The sequence below is a fragment of the Procambarus clarkii genome, chromosome 32 (assembly GCF_040958095.1).
Source record: "Procambarus clarkii isolate CNS0578487 chromosome 32, FALCON_Pclarkii_2.0, whole genome shotgun sequence".
NCBI lineage: Eukaryota > Metazoa > Arthropoda > Malacostraca > Decapoda > Cambaridae > Procambarus > Procambarus clarkii.
Window position 1 is genome coordinate 15113424 of NC_091181.1, and position 21263 is coordinate 15134686.

General features: G+C 44.4%; 2 protein-coding genes across 2 annotated transcripts in view; both read right to left on the bottom strand.

Moving 5' to 3' along the window:
• LOC123759557 (uncharacterized) overlaps positions 1-18421 on the bottom strand; it is a 215154-nt gene extending 196733 nt beyond the window's left edge. Inside the window, exon 1 of the mRNA XM_069334763.1 lies at positions 18340-18421. The gene's annotated coding sequence lies outside the window, so the exon portion shown is untranslated. The remainder of the gene's footprint in view (positions 1-18339) is intronic.
• Positions 16884-20387, bottom strand: LOC123747700 (keratin-associated protein 16-1-like). The gene is made up of 4 exons (XM_069334798.1): positions 20163-20387; positions 17670-17780; positions 17134-17574; positions 16884-17042 (listed from the first exon to the last, which is right to left on the bottom strand). The coding sequence occupies exons 1-4, from the start codon at positions 20385-20387 to the stop codon at positions 16884-16886; spliced, it is 936 nt and encodes a 311-aa protein (XP_069190899.1).
• Between the last annotated feature and the right edge of the window lie 876 nt (positions 20388-21263).

The window sequence follows — 21263 nt, forward strand, 5'->3', positions numbered from 1 at the left end:
CTCCAGGAAACCCTAACTCCCGCAGGTAAAACCCCGCAGAATTTGCCTAGTTATCAGTGTTATAATCCCAGATCAAAAAATACGTGTCTTATGTATGTTAAAAAATCCCTGCCGCATGAGCCACTTCCCGCCCAACAACGAGAGGGGTTTCAATATCATGGTATCCGGGTACACGTTGGTAACTCTACACTTAATGTTTTGAATGCCTATGCACCTACTGCCCTCTTCCAGTATACTGACCTACCTAGTTTTGCACATACTGATTCTACAATATTAATTGGGGATTTAAATGCTAAACACAAACAATTAGGGGATCAACTTACAAACACCAACGGGAGAAGATTGTTGGCACTTCTCGATGCATATGATGATGTTCAAATTATCAGTAAGAATCAACCAACGCAAATATATGGAGGAGTCCTAGATAGGTGCATTGGCTTTAACCTGTCATACACAACTCATGAGACTGATATTATGGATGACTTAATGTCTGACCATTTAGCCATAACAGCTAACATACACGTGGCTAATGTTGACCTACCTGGCACTAAGCTGAGTAGACGCAGGCTAACAGTAAGGAAAGAGCAAGAAAAATTCTTTATAGACAGCATAGAACATTGGTATAACAATTATGAGCCTGAGAATGTACAACAGTTTTATGATGACCTCATAAATAATACCTATGAGGCCATCAAAAATAGTGAGTTACGCCAAACAAAAAGAAGTACTGGTAAACAGGTCAGACACAACCAGTACTATGATGATGCTAAACTGAAAGAGCTTAAATCAATTGCTAGACAGACAGGTAAAGCATATAAGAACCTTAGAACTCCTCAAATGTTAAAACTGTTTCAGGCCGCGCTTGCAGCGGCAAGGGAGAGAATGACTGAACTGAGACAAAATAAATGGGAGGGTTTTGTTAGTGGACTTAACCTGCATACTCCCCTGGGCAAAGCCTGGAAAGGCATAAACAAAATTATTGGTAAAAATAGTAGACAAGTTTCACACCCAAACCCGCTACAGAAAGCCAATCAGTTAATTGCAAAATGGGCTCAGGTTTCCAGCCTTGGAATGTTACCAGCTAGCACTAGGGAGAAATTGCGGGAGAGGTCCACAGACAGAAATGCTCTCATAAATTTCATGTTGAGCAAGCAACATGATGAATGTGATGTTCCATATACAGATTATGAATTGGATGCAGCCCTCTCCAGGGGTAGGAGCACTGCTCCTGGTGAGGACGGTATCACCTATGATATTCTAAGAATCCTACATCGTGTACCCGGTAACCCATTATTAGAATTGTTTAATGCCAGCTTGTCACTGGGCAGTTGCCTGTATCATGGACCACCAGTCTTACGGTACCTGTACCAAAGCGTGGCCAACCTGATGCTTTCCGTCCCATCTCACTGACCAGTTGCATGTGCAAAACCTTTGAGAGAATGGTGCTTAATAGATTATTGTATAGAGTTAAAGAGCACATGTCACCTGATATCAATGGTTTCACACATGGTAAAAGTGTACACAACTGTATCACAACCTTTCTTACTGTTCATGGAGATAAAAGGCACAAGTACACAACATTTCTTGATTTAAAAAATGCCTTTGATATTGCTAATGGGGAAGTGATTATGTATGAATTAGCGAGAATGGATATAGGGGGACATTTATTACAATGGATACGAGGCTATCTTACCAACCGGAAGTCCTCTGCACTGTTCCAAGGCTACAAGAGTGAAACTAAAGTAATGCAACTAGTCACCCCACAAGGAGGAGTACTTAGTCCTACCTTGTTTAATGTTCTAATTAATGCTTTACTAAAATCAATCCCAACTAGTCCGGCAAACATCACTATCAGCTATGCAGATGACATCCATGTGCATACTAAAACCCACCGCGAAATGCAAACAGTCTTAAATTGTATACATACAGCTTGTGAGAGCCTTGGTCTTGTAATCAACGCTGCTAAAACTAAGGTATTTAACAGACAAATTGGCAACCGCAAAAGAGGACCGCGAAAACTTAAGATAGACAACATACCAATAGACTATGTCTCTTCTTTCAAATACCTTGGAGTCTCTGTCCCTTGTACCTCAACTGCAGTCAATAAGTTACATCAACAATGTAGAGACAGACTCAAGGCTCTCAGAACTGTAGTGGGGTACAGCCCGAAATATGGTGTTAATATTAGAATAGCAAGAATGATATATTTAGCGTATATAAGGTATCTGATAGACTATCATGCACCAGCTTTGGTCCTGCAGAATGGCAAAAGTATTGATAGACTGGAAAAAAATGCAAAATGAAGCACTCAGAATTATACTTGGCTCTCCTATAACTACCAAAGTTCTCAACATGCGGAAAGAATTAAATATACTTAGCATTCGAGATAGAATATTTGAAATTAATCTTATGATGGGACTAAAGCTGCTGCGTGATAACAAAAACAACATTGTGTCAGTTGCACTGTTAGAACACATACGAAATGGAACTAGCGAGTCTAAATGGATTCAAAGAACTGCCACTCATATTATAATGATGGGACTGTACGATGTATATACAGATGAAAGAGTACAGCACTTCCTTCCACCCTGGCAGATAGTACCTTTTGACATCCTGACCCCTGCATACCCCACCAAGAAACTAATCACAAGCAACCCTCATGCTCAGCTTGCTGCTAAATTAAGCACCATAGAGCACATTCACAATATACAAGCTGAAAACAACATTGCACAGACCATATACACCGACGGATCACTCAACACAGCTACAGGGAGGACAGGAAGTGCTGTTATTGCTCATCAGCCCGATGGCAGAATAATTCAAAGAAATATCCGAATTAGTAACTGGGCGTCCACAATGCAGGCCGAGTTGGTAGCGATACTGGTAGCACTCGAAATTATTGACAACACTGAAGTAGACAGCTTAATTATTTCTGACTCCCTATCCTCACTACGAGCAATAAACAGTTTGCAATCAAGTAATAACGTGCTTGTCTTGGAAGCTAGACGTAGATATGTAAGAATACTTAGCAAGAGGGTAAATATAAAAATGTTGTGGATTCCTTCTCACATTGGCATGCAGGAACATGACAAAGTTGACGCCCTTGCTAAGGCTGCAGTAAATAAAGACAGTATTGAATGGAATCTTGAGTTATCAAATAGGTCCCTTAAAAGTGTCATTAGACGAGAACTCCTAGATGGATTTGAAGAAAGTAGAACAGTGCAAACTGGAACTAGTAGGCCCATTGTTCATCACAATGTAATGTGTGAAGTAAAACATGTGTATGGGGCAAGTAACAAAGTCAGTAGACTAACAGGTGTTGTCACAGCTCGTATAAGACTTGGCTACAAGTATCTCTAGCAGTTCGGCTTGTATAGGGATCTAGATGAAGTAAAGTGTAAAGTGTGTGGACATAGGCAGGGACACACACTCGAACACTATATCTTGGATTGTTGTAAAATTGAACCTTTTAGAGATAAGTCTAAGCTCACTCTGTATGATATGGCAACCTATCTTATTACCAGGGATAAATTACCTGAAATCCTTGCACTGTTCCCACATTTTGCTTCCAGTAGATGAACGACATATGAGATTCAGAAACAAGTAGTGCATTGTGAGGACTAATAATAAACAGAAGCTCCCCTATGACTGTAATATCCCCATTGGCCAAACTATTATGTATTAACGATAAAACCTACCATTAATGTATGATGACTTACTGTAAATATGTAGCTCTTGTAATAGCACTTTCTCTGTAACTAGCTGACATTGTATCTATAAGGTGTGAAGGATTGAAGAAATTGTTTATGTAATAATCTAAGATGAGGTCTGATAAAGACCTTTTGTGCCCTCTTTTGCGCTACCGCTCACAGGATGAGTATGGGGTGCACAATAAACTAGCCGCCTTCGGCGGCAACAATCAATATGACGGCCTGGCCCATATATAAGGGGCTGAGCAGACAGAACACTGGACGCGTTATCCTGTGGTCCCGAGTTCGATTTTGGGCGCCGGCGAGAAACAATGGGCAGAGTTTCTTTCACCCTGATGCTTCTTTTTACCTCGCAGTAAATAGGCATCTGGGAATAAGTCAGCTGTCACGGGCTGGTTCCTGGGGGTGGAGGCCTGTTGAGGACTGGCCCGCGGGGACACTAAAGCCCTAAAATCATCTCAAGATAACTTCACTGGCGTCCAGTCATCAGAATTAACTTCGTGCTCTCAGGAGTACCTTCTACTCTCGCCTCCCCAGGTGACAGTAGATGCGCACCGCTTTTGTATAAAGTTATTGCTCCCCTTTTGATTAATGTAAAAACTCACCTGTATTTAAGATTTCTCTTCATAATTATGTGTAAAGCGAAGTGTCTAAGGGGTTTTGTTTATCATTATTTTGTATTAATAAATAAATATTTGTTATATTAAATGTTTGAAGTTTTTTGTTCTATTGGTTTTTACCCGCAGCTCTCACACCGTTGTGCGATTGGCACAACACCAGCCAGAATAGCCACTACTGTATTACAGATTATCGTCACAACATATATTAGAAATAGAACTGGTTCCAGCACCGATCCTTCAGGTACTCCACTCTTTACGGTTTGCCAGTCTGATTTCTCTCCCCTTACCATTACTCTCTGCCTCCTGCTCGTTAAGTAATTTCTTAACCAATCAAGGGCTTTGCCGCTGTGTATTCACCTAGTTGTGCTTGTGGGGGTTGAGCTCTGGCTCTTTGTTCCCACCTCTGGCTCTTTGGTCAACTTATGAACAGGTTCCTGAGCCTATTGGGCTCTATCATATATACACTTGAAACTGTGTATTGATTCTGCCTCCACCACATCACTTCCTAATGCATTCCATTTGTCAACTACTCTGACACTAAAAAAAATATTTTTAATGTCTCTGTGGTACATTTGGGTACTCAGTTTCCACCTAAATCCGCTAGTGCATGTGCCCTTTGTTTTAAAATGCCTGTCTTTATGTACCCTATCAATTCATTTAATAATCTTTTATGTGGTGTACCCATGCTTCCTCTTACTTTTTTCATGTTCCCTCTTACTCTTCTGTCTTCTTTGGACGTGAGATTTAATTCTCGTAGTCTCTCCTCGCAGCTCATACCCCTCAGTTCGGGTACTAGTCTGGTGGCAAACCTTTCAACCTTTTCCAGCTTAGTCTTATGCTTGACTGGATATTGAGTCCATGCTGGCGCTGCATACTCCAGGATTGGTCTGACATATGTGGTATACAAAGTTCTGAATGATTCCATATACAAGTTTCTAAAAGTCGTTCTTATGTTGGCCAACCTGGCATATACCGCTGATATTATCCTCTTGATATGGGCTTCAGGGGACAGGTCTGGCATGATATCGACTCCCAGGTCTTTCTCTCTGACTCTTGAAGAGTTTCATCTCCCAAATGATACCTTGTATCTGGCTTCTAGCACCCTATATCTATCTTCATCGCAATACATTTCCCAAATGATATCTTGTATCTAGCATCATGCTCCCTATATCTATCTTCAATGCATTACATTTGCTTGGGTTAAACTCAAACAACCATTTGTTCGACCATTCCTGCTGCTTGTCCAGGTCTTCCTGAAGCCTCAAACAGTCCTCCTCTGTCTTAGTCCTTCTCATAATTTTGGCATCGTCAGCAAACATTAAGAGGAATGAGTCAATGGGAGATCATTTACGTAAATCAGAAACAGGATAGGTTCGAGTACAGATTTCTGTGGGACTCCACTGGTGACTTCACACCAATCTGAGGTCTCACCCCTCACTGTAACTCTCTGTTTCCTATTGTTTAGGTACTCCCTTATCCACTGGAGCACCCTACCAGTTACACCTGTCTGTTTCTCCAGCTTATGCACCAGACTCTTATTGGGTACTGTGTCAAAAGCTTTCCAATAGTCCAAGAAAATGCTGTCTGCCCATCCTTCTCTTTCATGCTTAATCTTTGTCTCCTGTTCGTAGAATTTTATTAATCCAATAAGGCAAGTTTTACCCTCCCTAGGGTAAGAGAGGGAGCCGGTCGGCCGAGCGGACAGCACGCTGGACTTGTGATCCTCTGGTCCTGGGTTCGATCCCAGGCGCCGGCGAGAAACATTGGGCAGAGTTTCTTTCACCCTATGCCCCTGTTACCTAGCAGTAAAATAGGTACCTGGGTGTTAGTCAGCTGTCACGGGCTGCTTCCTGGGGGCGGAGGCCTGGTCGAGGACCGGGCCGCGGGGACACTAAAAAAAAACCTCGAAATCATCTCAAGATAACCTCCCTGAACCCATGTTGATGGGTTGTCACGAAATCCCTTCTCTCCAGATGTATTACTGTTTTTTTTCTCACGATCTTCTCCATCACCTTGCATGGTATACAAGATTAATTAAGACACTGGCCTGCAATTCAGTGCCTCTTGTCTGTTACCCTTTTTGTATATTGGGACTACATTAGTCGTCTTCCATACTTCTGGTAGGATTCCCGTCTACAGTGACCTACTATACACTATGGAGAGTGGCAAGCAAAGTGCTCCTGCACACTCTTTCAATACCCATGGTGAGATTCCATCCAGGCCAACAGCATTTCTAAAGTCCTGAGCCAACAGATGCCTCTTGACCTAATCTCTTCTAATTTCGAACCCTTCCAAGGCCACCGGGTTAATGTCACCTCTCCTAGCACAGTGACCTCTCCTTGTTCTATTTTGAAGACCTCCAGGAACCTCTTGTTGAGTTCTTCACACACCTCTTTGTCATTCTCTGTGTACCTGTCCTCACCCGTTCTAAGTTTTATCACCTGTTCCTTCACTGTTGTTTTCCTCTTGATGTGACTGTGTAGTAGCTTTGGTTCGGTCTTGGCTGTATTAGCTATATAATTTTCACACTTTTTCTCAGCTTTTCTTCTCACACTAACATAATCGTTCCTGGTTCTCTTGTATCTCTCTCTGCTTTCTGGTGTTCTGGTATTTCGGAAGTTCCTCCACGCCCTTTTGTTCAGTTCCTTTGCTTCCATACATGCCCCTATTAAACCACGGATTCTTCTTTAGAGTCTCGTTTTTTTTCCTGTCGGGCCAGGATAAACCTGTTTACTGCCTACCTTGAGGCTACCTTGAGGTGCTTCCGGGGCTTAGTGTCCCCGCGGCCCGTTCGTCGACCAGGCCTCCTGGTTGCTGGACTGATCAACCAGGCTGTTAGACGCGGCTGCTCGTAGCCTGACGTATGAGTCACAGCCTGGTTGATCAGGTATCCTTTGGAGGTGCTTATCCAGTTCTCTCTTGAACACTGTGAGGGGTTTGCCAGTTATGCCCCTTATGTGTAGTGGAAGCGTGTTGAACAGTCTCGGGCCTCTGATGTTGATATAGAGTTCTCTCTCAGAGTACCTGTTGCACCTCTGCTTTCCAACGGGGGTATTCTGCACATCCTGCCATGTCTTCTGGTCTCATGTGGTGTTATTTCTGTGTGCAGGTTTGGGACCAGCCCCTCAATTATTTTCCACGTGTAAATTATTATGTATCTCTCCCGCCTGCGCTCAAGGGAGTACAGATTTAGGCTCTTTAGTCGGTCCCAGTAATTTAGATGTTTTACTGAGTGGATTCTAGCAGTAAAGGATCTCTGCACGTTCTCTAGGTCAGCAATTTCTCCAGCTTTGAAAGGGGCTGTCATTGTGCAGCAGTACTCCACTCTAGAGAGCACACGCGTTTTGAAAAGTATCATCATCGGTATAGCATCTCTAGTGTGAAAAGTTCTTGTTATCCAACCTGTCCTTTTTCTTGCAGTTGTGACGGCTACTTTATTGTGTTCTTTAAAGGTAAGGTCTTCCGACATGAGTTCACCCAGATCCTTTACATTGCCTTTTCGTTCTATGTTATGATTTGCCTGAGTTTTGTACGTGGTTTCTGTTTTTATATTTTCAATTTTTCCGTAGCGCATGAGCTGGAACTTATCCTCGTTAAACACCATATTATTTTCTGTAGCCCATAGATAGACCTGATCTACATCTGATTGGAGGTTTGCCGTGTCCTCTATGTTGCCAACTCTCATGAGAATCCTAGTGTCATCTGCAAAGGATGATACAGTGCTATAGGTTGTGTTCTGGTCTATGTCGGATATGAGGATGAGAAAAAGTACTGGAGCAAGCACAGTACCCTGGGGGACTGAGCTCTTCACGGTTGATGGGCTGGATTTTATTTTGTTGACTATTACACATTGGGTTCTGTTAGTCAGGAAATTGTAGATCCATCTGCCTATTTTTCCGGTAATTCCTTTTTAACGCACTTTATGTGCAATAACACCATGGTCACATTTATCAAAAGCTTTTGCGAAATCTGTGTAAATTACATCAGCGTTTTGTTTGTCTTCCATAGCATCTAATGCCATATCATAGTGGTCCAGCAACTGTGACAGGCAAGAGCGCCCTGTTCTGAAACCATGTTGTCCGGGGCTATGGAGATGCTGTGATTCCATGTATTTTGTGATCTTACTTCTTAGCACTCTCTCAAACTTTTTTATGATGTGCGATGTTAGTGCTATCGGTCTGTAATTTTTTGCCTCTGCTTTATTTCCTCCTTTATGGAGTGGTGCTATCTCTGCTGTTTTTAGTATGTCAGGGATAACGCCAGTATCTAGGTTTTGTCTCCACAGAATGTGAAGGGCCTGCGATAGTGGTTTTTTACAGTTCTTGATGAATATGGAGTTCCAAGAATCCGGGCCTGGTGCAGAGTGCATAGGCATACTGTTTATGGCTTCTTCAAAATCTAGTGGGGATAGGGCGACGTCTGATATATGATTTGATGTTGGTATCATATCCATGAAAAATTCATTTGGGTTATCAATCTTTAGTGCATTTAATGGCTCGCTGAAAACAGAGTCGTACTGCTTCCTCAGTAACTCGCTCATTTCTTTGTTGTCATCGGTGAAAGTTCCATCTCCCTTTCGCAGGGGCCCGATACTAGATGTGGTTTTTGATCTTGATTTTGCATAGGAGAAAAAATATTTCGGATTTCTTTCTATTTCACTGATGGCCTTTTGCTCTCTTTGCCTCTCCTGGGTTTTGTATGATTCTTGTAGCTTGAGTTTAATTGTTTCTATTTCTCTACCTAACCTTCTTCGCCGTTCTTGAGATAGGGTGCGACTCTCAAGTTGTTCCGCGATTCGTTTTCTTCGCCTTTATAGGGAACGACGTTCCCGTTCCAATCTGCATCTCTTTCTCTTTTTTCTTAGGGGTATGCGGTTTGAACATATTTCTATGGCTACTGAGCTTATTTTTTCCAGGCACTGGTTCAGGTTTGCATTTCCTAGCTGTTCTTCCCAGTGGTAGTGGTAGGCCCTTCTTGCCTCCTGACACTTTTGGGTGACATAGTCCATCATGTCTTGTACGGACTTAGTTCTGAGTTCTGTGTCCCATGGTATATCCCTTATGAATCTTCTCATTTCATAATTTCCCTTTCGATAAGCCAGCTTTTTATTTCCCAGTTCTGTTTTGGGGGAGATAATTCCTAGCTCTACCAGGTATTCAAAGATCAATACACTGTGATCACTCATTCCCAAGGGGGGCTTCCAACTTAACTTCCCTTACATCCGATTTATTTAGGGTAAATATCAGATCAACCATATCTGGTTCATCCTCTCATCTCATTCTTGTCGGTCCCTTGATGTGTTGGCTTAGAACGTTTCTTGTTGCCACATCCAGCAGCTTAGCTCTCCATGTGTCCGGCGTTCCATGTTGGTCTCTGTTCTCCCAATCTATCTTCCCATGGTTGAAGTTTCCTACGATTAGTAGTCTGAATCCGTTCCTGCTAGCCTGTGAAGCTGCTCTATTATATTGATGGTGGCCATGTTGTTTCTATCATATTCCTGTCTGGGTCTTCTGTCGTTTGGTGGGGGGTTATATATGACTACTACAATAATTTTGTGTCCTCCAATTGCTATGGTACCTGTTAAATAGTCACTGAAATCTTCACAGTCCTGTATAACCATCTCGTCAAACTGCAGCCTCTTCTTATCAGCAGAGCTATACCACCTCCTCATCTTCCTTCTCTCATACCTATATTTGAATCATACTTATATTTGAAACTGTGTATGGAGTCAGCCTTCACCACATCACTTCCTATTGCATCCCATTTATTAATTACTCTGACACTGAAAAAATTTTTCTAACGTCTCTGTGGCTCATCTGGGTACTAAGTTTCACCTGAGTCTCCTTGTTCGTGTCCCACCCGTGCTGAAGATTTTGTCCTTGACCACCCTGTCAATTCCCCTGAGATTTTTGTAGGTGGTTATCATGTCTCCCCTTACTTACGAGGACAAAGCACTGAGGATAGCAGGACATAATAGAATACCAGAAAAAGAAGGGGTATGTAAGTTTATACGTGAGTTTATGAGTAAACTAAAAGAACACAAGGAAAACGTCAGAAAACCGATATTTTAGAAGATGGCTGTGCATCCAAGTTAACAAATAATGTGGGGAGGAGGAGGTTGATTGCAATTACTGGCCAATCTTTATGCAAGGCGAAAACGGATTTTTCTGAGCTATACTTGGGATTCGATCCCCTGCATGCTTGAAGTCAGTTAGACGCCAATCCGACTGTACACTTCCTGATGCGCATTCAAGCGTCAACGTGTACGACAGACAATGTTAGTACAGATCAACACTTGCTTGGGCCTGGTCAATAGTTCAGCTGTGAAGCCATTGTAACAAGTCACTGGAACACTTCCCGGAACGTGGACATGTCTCTAGTATAAAGCAACGCTGTGTACTCATCCATTTGTGCCTACAGGGTCGAGCTCTAGCTGTTGGACTGCGCCTTTCTAGCTGTCGGTTGTATAATGCAATGACTCCTGACCTATTTCCCTATCATATCTAATTTTTTAATGTTGTGGATTGAGCTTGCCGCTACAACCTGCTCCTTTAGGTCATTCCATTTCCTCACTACCCTTACGTTAAATAAAACTTTCTAACATCTCTGTGACAAATCTGAATCTTAAGCTTCCAACTGTACCCATTGTTCAATTAGTATTTATTGTAAATATTTCATCTTTTTCCACACTGTCAATCCCTCTAAATGTCTTTTACGTCTATCCTGTTCACTCTTTTCCTCCTCTTTCTCTAACGTCATCAGGTTTAGTTCCCTCTGTCTTTCTTCATACCTCTTACCTCGCAGCTCATGGACGAGTCTCGTTGCAAACATCTGCTCTCTTTCGAGCTTCCTTATGTGTTTATTATGGGGGCTCCACGATGGGACGGCGTACTCTAAGACTGGCCTCACATAGGCGCTATACACTGATATAAAAGGCTTCTCATTCAAGTTCCTGAAGGATGCTCTGACTTTTGCTAGCATAGAGTATGCGGCTATATAAATGACCTGGGGTATATCTACCCCCAGGTCATTTTCTCTAGTCGATATAGGAAGGTAGTTTCCCTTCATCATTTGTTCCCCTTCGTCATGTAATTGGCCTTTCGGTCTCCTGGCTGCTGATCTCATTCCCATCACCTTACATTTGGTGTTGTTGAACTCTAGCAGCCATTTCTCTGATCAGCTCTGCAGCTAGTTCAAGTCATCTTGCATAATTTAACAATCTTCATCTGTCTCAACCGTCATTAGCTTCGCATCGTCTGCAAACATTGACATATAAGACTCCGCTTCTACAGTCAAGTTATTTACATATATGAGGAATAGCAGGAGTCCCAACACCGATCCTTGAGGCACCCCGCTTGTTACTCTATGCCAGTCCGCCTCCTCGCTCCTCACTGTCACTCTATGACACCTGTCAGGTAATTCCTTACTCATGATAGTGCGTTTCTGTCTCTTCGAGCTTGTATAGGAACCTCCTGTGTGGTATTGTATGAATGGTTTTTTGGCAGTTCAGAAGGTGTGTGAGTGTGAGAGAAAGAGAAGGAGCGTGTTGATCACTCAAATCTACTAACCCAGACTAAACATCATTTAATAACTGCACTGCAATACATTGAAATTGACATAACTTACATAGCAAGATCTGTTGAGTATTCTAATAACCAGTAGAAGGTTTGCTGCCCTACGTGTCACGAGTAAACTTCACTGTAGCATATATATCAACAAACACTTATCAAACTCATTCCTAACAGTTGCTGAGCATAAAATATCAGTCCAGAAGTGTGTGCTAAACTTGGATAAAGTATATGATAGTGACTCCTCTGGTCAGCATACTGCTACACACTGTGCGTATTTGCTGAGAAATTGTGTCCACTGAAGTTTAATAGTCTTTATTTGTAATTAAACAATTAACATCGAAATTAGCGCTCATACTAGCGCTAATTAAAGCACTCTACCAAGCGTAGCTGTTTGCAGTGCTATAATTAGCGGAAGAGGTGGAGCGCTATACTTAGCGGAGGGATAAGCTCTCAAGAGTAATCTCTCCTTGTGCACCAAGATGAACAAAAGCCTCCATATATCTGAAGCCGATCATTCTAGTGTCACTGTGATCATTGTGTGGGAGTGATTGTGAGTGACAAGGGATGGTGTAGGTGTGGGAGTGGTTGTGACTGACAAGGGATGGTGCACGTGTAGGAGTGTTTGTGAGTGACAAGGGGGTGAGTGCAGGTGTGGGAGTGTTTGTGAGTGACAAGGGGGTGAGTGCAGGTGTGGGAGTGGCTGTGAGTGACAAGCAGGTGTGGGAGTGGCTGTGAGTGACAAGCAGGTGTGGGAGTGGCTGTGAGTGACAAGCAGGTGTGGGAGTGGCTGTGAGTGACAAGCAGGTGTGGGAGTGGCTGTGAGTGACAAGCAGGTGTGGGAGTGGCTGTGAGTGACAAGCAGGTGTGGGAGTGGCTGTGAGTGACAAGCAGGTGTGGGAGTGGCTGTGAGTGACAAGGGGGTGTGGGAGTGGCTGTGAGTGACAAGGGGGTGAGTGAACGGCATTAAACATGACTTCAGTATAATTACTTGTCTGGTCTGATCAATAATAACAAAACAATATATCAGAAGGCGAGAAGAAGAGTCTGGACACAACTCTCCAGTCTGGACACAACTCTCCAGTCTGGACACAACTCTCCAGCCTGGACACAACTCTCCAGCCTGGACACAATTCTCCAGTCTGGACACAACTCTCCAGCCAGGACACAACTCTCCAGCCTGGACACAACTCTCCAGCCTGGACAAAACTCTCCAGCCGGGACACAACTCTCCAGCCTGGACACAACTCTCCAGCCAGGACACAACTCTCCAGCCTGGACACAACTCTCCAGCCTGGACACAACTCTCCAGTCTGGACACAACTCTCCAGCCAGGACACAACTCTCCAGCCAGGACACAACTCTCCAGCCGGGACACAACTCTCCAGCCTGGACACAACTCTCCAGCCAGGACACAACTCTCCAGCCTGGACACAACTCTCCAGCCTGGACACAACTCTCCAGTCTGGACACAACTCTCCAGCCAGGACACAACTCTCCAGCCAGGACACAACTCTCCAGCCGGGACACAACTCTCCAGCCTGGACACAACTCTCCAGCCAGGACACAACACTCCAGCCTGGACACAACTCTCCAGCCTGGACACAACTCTCCAGTCTGGACACAACTCTCCAGCCAGGACACAACTCTCCAGCCTGGACACAACTCTCCAGCCAGGACACAACTCTCCAGTCTGGACACAACTCTCCAGCCAGGACACAACTCTCCAGCCAGGACACAACTCTCCAGCCGGGACACAACTCTGCAGCCTGGACACAACTCTCCAGCCTGGACACAACTCTCCAGCCAGGACACAACTCTCCAGCCTGGACACAACTCTCCAGCCTGGACACAACTCTCCAGTCTGGACACAACTCTCCAGCCAGGACACAACTCTCCAGCCGGGACACAACTCTCCAGCCTGGACACAACTCTCCAGCCTGGACACAACTCTCCAGCCAGGACACAACTCTCCAGCCGGGACACAACTCTCCAGCCTGGACACAACTCTCCAGCCTGGACACAACTCTCCAGCCTGGACACAACTCTCCAGCCAGGACACAACTCTCCAGCCAGGACACAACTCTCCAGCCTGGACACAACTCTCCAGCCTGGACACAACTCTCCAGCCTGGACACAACTCTCCAGCCAGGACACAACTCTCCAGCCTGGACACAACTCTCCAGCCTGGACACAACTCTCCAGTCTGGACACAACTCTCCAGCCTGGACACAACTCTCCAGCCTGGACACAACTCTCCAGCCAGGACACAACTCTCCAGCCAGGACACAACTCTCCTGCCTGGACACAACTCTCCAGCCAGGACACAACTCTCCAGCCTGAACACAACTCTCCAGCCAGGACACAACTCTCCAGCCTGGACACAACTCTCCAGCCTGGACACAACTCTCCAGCCAGGACACAACTCTCCAGCCTGGACACAACTCTCCAGCCTGGACACAACTCTCCAGCCTGGACACAACTCTCCAGCCAGGACACAACTCTCCAGCCAGGACACAACTCTCCAGCCAGGACACAACTCTCCAGCCAGGACACAACTCTCCAGCCTGGACACAACTCTCCAGCCTGGACACAACTCTCCAGCCTGGACACAACTCTCCAGCCTGGACACAACTCTCCAGCCTGGACACAACTCTCCAGCCTGGACACAACTCTCCAGCCAGGACACAACTCTCCAGCCAGGACACAACTCTCCAGCCTGGACACAACTCTCCAGCCTGGACACAACTCTCCAGCCTGGACACAACTCTCCAGCCTGGACAAAACTCTCCAGCCTGGACAAAACTCTCCAGCCTGGACAAAACTCTCCAGCCTGGACAAAACTCTCCAGCCGGGACACAACTCTCCAGCCTGGACAAAACTCTCCAGCCTGGACAAAACTCTCCAGCCGGGACACAACTCTCCAGCCTGGACACAACTCTCCAGCCTGGACACAACTCTCCAGCCTGGACAAAACTCTCCAGCTTGGACACAACTCTCCAGCCGGGACACAACTCTCCAGCCTGGACAAAACTCTCCAGCCGGGACACAACTCTCCAGCCTGGACACAACTCTCCAGCTTGGACACAACTCTCCAGCCTGGACAAAACTCTCCAGCCTGGACAAAACTCTCCAGCCGGGACACAACTCTCCAGCCTGGACACAACTCTCCAGCCGGGACACAACTCTCCAGCCGGGACACAACTCTCCAGCCTGGACACAACTCTCCAGCCTGGACAAAACTCTCCAGCCTGGACAAAACTCTCCAGCCGGACAAAACTCTCCAGCCGGGACACAACTCTCCAGCCTGGACACAACTCTCCAGCCTGGACACAACTCTCCAGCCGGGACACAACTCTCCAGCCGGGACACAACTCTCCAGCCTGGACACAACTCTCCAGCCGGGACACAACTCTCCAACCTGGACACAACTCTCCAGCCTGGACAAAACTCTCCAGCCTGGACACAACTCTCCAGCCAGGACACAACTCTCCAGCCGGGACACAACTCTCCAGCCGGGACACAACTCTCCAGCCGGGACACAACTCTCCAGCCTGGACAAAACTCTCCAGCCTGGACAAAACTCTCCAACCTGGACAAAACTCTCCAGCCTGGACACAACTCTCCAGCCTGGACAAAACTCTCCAGCCAGGACACAACTCTCCAGTCTGGACAAAACTCTCCAGCCTGGACAAAACTCTCCAGCCTGGACACAACTCTCCAGCCTGGACACAACTCTCCAGCCTGGACACAACTCTCCAGCCTGGACACAACTCTCCAGCCTGGACACAACTCTCCAGCCTGGACACAACTCTCCAGCCTGGACACAACTCTCCAGTCTGGACACAACTCTCCAGCCTGGACACAACTCTCCAGCCTGGACACAACTCTCCAGCCTGGACACAACTCTCCACCCTGGACACAACTCTCCAGCCTGGACACAACTCTCCCGCCAGGACACAACTCTCCAGCCTGGACACAACTCTCCACCCTGGACACAACTCTCCAGTCTGGACAAAACTCTCCAGCCTGGACACAACTCTCCAGTCTGGACACAACTCTCCAGTCTGGACACAACTCTCCAGCCTGGACACAACTCTCCAGCCTGGACACAACTCTCCAGCCTGGACACAACTCTCCAGCCTGGACACAACTCTCCAGCCTGGACAAAACTCTCCAGCCTGGACAAAACTCTCCAGCCTGGACACAACTCTCCAGCCTGGACACAACTCTTCTGGTCTGTACAAGCACACTGATCAAACTCTCTCCTCTTCACACAGGCAACTGTAAATAGTAATACACATTGCATAATATATATGGTTCTGAATGTAACTGTAGTAAATATATCAGGACAACAGTAGTTGAGTGTTGTCGTGGCTCAGCAGGAGACGTAGTGTCGTTCATGGTCTGTTAATGCAAACTGGTAAATAACGATACACTTTAGCGTGTTGCCTAATATAAACTGTTCATAGTTGTATGGTGTTGCATTTTGACGTCAAAATCCCCATCGGACAATATATGATATACTATCATCAGAGCGGCTCACAAACAAGATCGTTTTCTATGCGTCGGTATATTGGTTAGGTAAGGGTAGGTTCGAGCAATTTCGTACAACATTTTTGGACGTTGTGGCAACTGGAGAAGCGCTGGGCAAAGTCTGTCTCCTGGGCGGACAAAATGGTATCTGAAGTTTAATTCAGTCAATTTACCCAATATGTTTTAGTCCTTTCCAATACCATTGTATTGTACTTAGAGTTTATGTAAGTACTTGATTGTATTTCAATTATGTCTATTATGTATACACATTAAGAAATGTTTATTATTATCTAATTCTATGTGTATAAGCTAATCTAGGTATTTGACCCAATCAAATCCATCAAACACTGATGAGTCTTCCCCACCCCCCCTCCTCTACATGTGAGGTGGTGATATGAGTCTCCAGGGCTTAGTGAGGACTTGACGAATTCGTAACGTGATTTACACTATTATTCACACTCACTAACATTGTACAGCATGCATTCACATTCACTAACATTGTACAGCATGCATTCACATTCACTAACATTGTACAGCATGCATTCACACTCACTAACATTGTGCAGCATGAATTCACACTCACTAACATTGTGCAACATGCATTCACACTAACATTGTACAGCATGCATTCACACTCACTAACATTGTGCAGCATGAATTCACACTAACATTGTACAACATGCATTCACACTCACTAACATTGTACAGCATGCATTCACACTCACTAACATTGCACAGCATGCATTCACACTCACTAACATTGTACAGCATGCATTCACACACACTAACATTGCACAGCATGCATTCACACTCACTAACATTGTACAGCATGCATTCACACTCACTAACATTGCACAGCATGCATTCACACTCACTAACATTGTACAGCATGCATTCACACTCACTAACATTGCACAGCATGCATTCACACTCACTAACATTGCACAGCATGCATTCACACTCACTAACATTGTACAGCATGCATTCACACTCACTAACATTGCACAGCATGCATTCACACTCACTAACATTGTACAGCATGCATTCACACTCACTAACATTGCACAGCATGCATTCACACTCACTAACATTGCACAGCATGCATTCACACTCACTAACATTGTACAGCATGCATTCACACTAACATTGCACAGCATGCATTCACACTCACTAACATTGTACAGCATGCATTCACACTCACTAACATTGCATAGCATGCATTCACACTCACTAACATTGTACAGCATGCATTCACACTCACTAACATTGTACAGCATGCATTCACACTCACTAACATTGCACAGCATGCATTCACACTCACTAACATTGTACAGCATGCATTCACACTAACATTGCACAGCATGCATTCACACTCACTAACATTGCACAGCATGCATTCATACTCACTAACATTGCACAGCATGCATTCAAACTCACTAACATTGTACAGCATGCATTCACACTCACTAACATTGCACAGCATGCATTCACACTCACTAACATTGCACAACATACAATCGTCACATACAGTACATTCACCACATCATTCACACTAAGCTGCTCACAAAAATTCAACACCATCACCAAATTAATTTTAACCCAAAATATATTAAACATTCACCATCCTCCTAACCAAACATATGGCTTAATTTATGCTTCATATATAAATATTAGCTATTGCAAATGGATATAATATAAACAACTCAAATTATATGCACATTACCGCACAGCTGTAGTGACGTAGATGTAGTAACAATGGCACAAATTAACATAATAATTACGTGTCTGCCCTAGAGAACAAAAGTGGTAATTGACAAAATGTGTTTGTCAGTTTCACTTTTCAATTACCTCGAGTTTAAATGCTTTTATTTTGATTTATTATACACTTTGAGGTTCAGTACTTACCAAGCGAGTGTTGTGGAGTTGTATGAGAAATGTGTAGCTGTGGAGGGGAGCAGGAGGTGGCGAGGGAGAGGTGCGCACTGCACCTGGCACGGGGGATGAATGGTCACTACTGACCCAGCCAGCCAGTATTTATGGACCCGAGGCTAAAGTCAGCTCACATTTAATTGGTCGAGGGCGCTTCATCAGACAAGCTCCCTCCCACGCATGCGCTCTTACCACTTCAGTCTTAGGGAAACACGTAACGGGACTACATTTACGTATATATGTGTGTACTCACCTAGTTGTTGGTGTAGTTGTGCTTGAGGGGGGTTGAGCTCTAACTCTTTGGTCCCGCCTCTCAACAGTCAGTCAACTAATGTACAGGTTCCTGAGCCTACTGGGCTCTATCATATCTACACTTGAAACTGTGTATGGAGTTAGCCTCCACCACAACACTACTAATGCATTCTATTTGTCAACTACTCTGACACTAAACAAATTATTTTTAATATCTCTATGGCTCATTTGGGCACTAAAATTCATCTGTGTCCCCTAGTGCGTATACCCCTTATGTTAAATAGCCTGTCTTTATCTACCTTATCGATTCCTTTCAGATTCTTGTATTTGGTGATAATGTCCCCTCTAACTCTTCTGTCTTCCAGTGACGTGAGGTTTAATTCCCGTAGTCTCTCCTCGAAGCTCATACCTCTCAGCCGGGTAATAGTCTGGTGGCAAACCTTTGAACCTTTTCCATTTTAGTCTTATACTTGAATAGATATGGACTCCATGTTGGAGCAGCATACTCCAGGATTGGTAAGGCATATGTGGTATAAAAAGTTCTGAATGATTCCTTACACAAGTTTCTAAAGGCAGTTCTTATGTTGGTCAACCTTCCATATGCCGCTGATACTATCTTCTTGATGTGGGCTTCAGAGGACATGTCGGGTGTGATATCAACATCCATGTCTCTCTCTGATTCTTGAAGAATTTCACCTCCCAAATGATATCTTGTATCTAGCCTCTTGCACCCTACACCTATCTTCATTACATTACATTTGATTGGGTTAAACTCTAACAACCATTCGTTCGACCTTTCCTTCAGTTTGTCCAAGTCGTCTTGAAGTCTCAATCAGTCCTCCTCTGTCTTAATCCTTCTCATAATTTTGGCATCGTCAGCAAATATTGAGAGGAATGAGTCAATACCCATTGGGAGATCATTTACGTATATCAGAAACAGGAATGGTCCAAGTACAGAGCCCTGTGGGACTCCACTGGTGACATCACGTCAATTTGAGGACTAACCCCTCACTATAAATCTCAACTTCCTGTTGCTTAGGTACTTCCTTATCCACTGGAGCACCCTACCAGTTACACCTGCCTGTTTCTCTAGCTTATGTACTAGCCACTTATGGAGTACTGTGTCAAAGTCGTTCTGATAGTCAAAGAAAATGCAGTCCACTTATTCTTCTCTTTGTTGCTTAATCTTTGTCACCTGGTTGTAGAATTCTAATAAGCCAGTAGGGCAAGATTTACACTCCTTGAACCCACGTTGTCGATTTGTCCCTAACACATCTAGAAGAAGTCACTTCTCTCAAAATGTGTTACTAGGTTTTTTCTCACAATCTTCTCCATCACCTTGCATGGTACACAAGTTAAGGACACTGGCCTGTAGTTCAGTGCCTGAACTACACCCTTTTTGAATATTGGGACTACATTAGCCGTCTTCCATATTTCTGGTACTCTCCCATCCTACTATACACTACGGAGAGTGGCAAGCAAAGTGCTTCTGCACACTCTTTCAATACCCATGGTGAGATTCCATCCAAACCAACAGCTTTACTCACGTCCAGATCCAACAGGTGTCTATTGACCTCATCTCTTGTAATTCTGAACTCTTCAAAGGCCTCCTTGTTTCCTGCCACCTCTCCTAGTGCAGTGACCTCACCTCGTTCTGTTGTGAGAACCTCCTGGAACCTCTTGATGAGTTCTTCACACACATTTTTGTCATTCTCTATATACCAGTTGTCACGGTAATCTCTCTCAAAAGGATATTCGGCCTGCTCCATCATCATCTATTCTACTATACCACGTCTTTGAATTTAAGAACTCGAGAATGTACAGCAACAACAATGACAACAACTACTTCTCTACGTCTAAACGGTGGACTACCTCTGTCCTACACCACGGCCCGTTACCCTCCGCGCACCTGGTGGCTGGGATCTCGCCTCCAGCCAAGGAACAAGCCCAGTGGTAGTTAACGTGAGCCGGTTCCTAGTTATCTACGACTTCAGCGCCACCTACCTTGGTCCAGCTCTCATATAAATAGAAGCCAGCCACCACCACGATTCAGATTACTCCAGAGTGCTCTACTGAGTAGACCTGTTGACATATCTCTGTATGGTAGCAGGTTTATGCAGACAAGCTCACAGTATTCTACCAACATATTTTATTTGCACATTAACGTAACGTAAATTTGATTGTTCATATTGTTTGTTTTGCACACTTTGTATTAGAGCCAAGCCTGGATATTATATTTTGTTTTGTAAATTGTTTAAAGTAATGTTTCCTCAGTAAAGTACTTTAAATTTTGTTCTCTCTATACTTTATTCTACAGTTACCTTACGGTGGAGACAAATAGCAGTCTTAACTTTTTTTTATAATTTTATGTGACTCTCATTCCCTCTGCCCTAGAGAGACTGCCCTAGAGAATCCATTTTCCCGTCACACTGTCTTCATCCGTTTTAAGTTTCATCACCTGTTCTTTCACTGTTGTTTTCCTCCTGATGTGATTGGAGTAGCTTTGGTTCTGTCTGGCTTTATTAACTATATCATTTTCATACTTTTTCTCAGCTTCTCTTCTCACACTAACATACTTAGTCCTGGTTCTCAGGTATCTCTCTCTCTGCTTTCTGGTGTTTTATTATTTCGGAAATTCCTGCACGCCC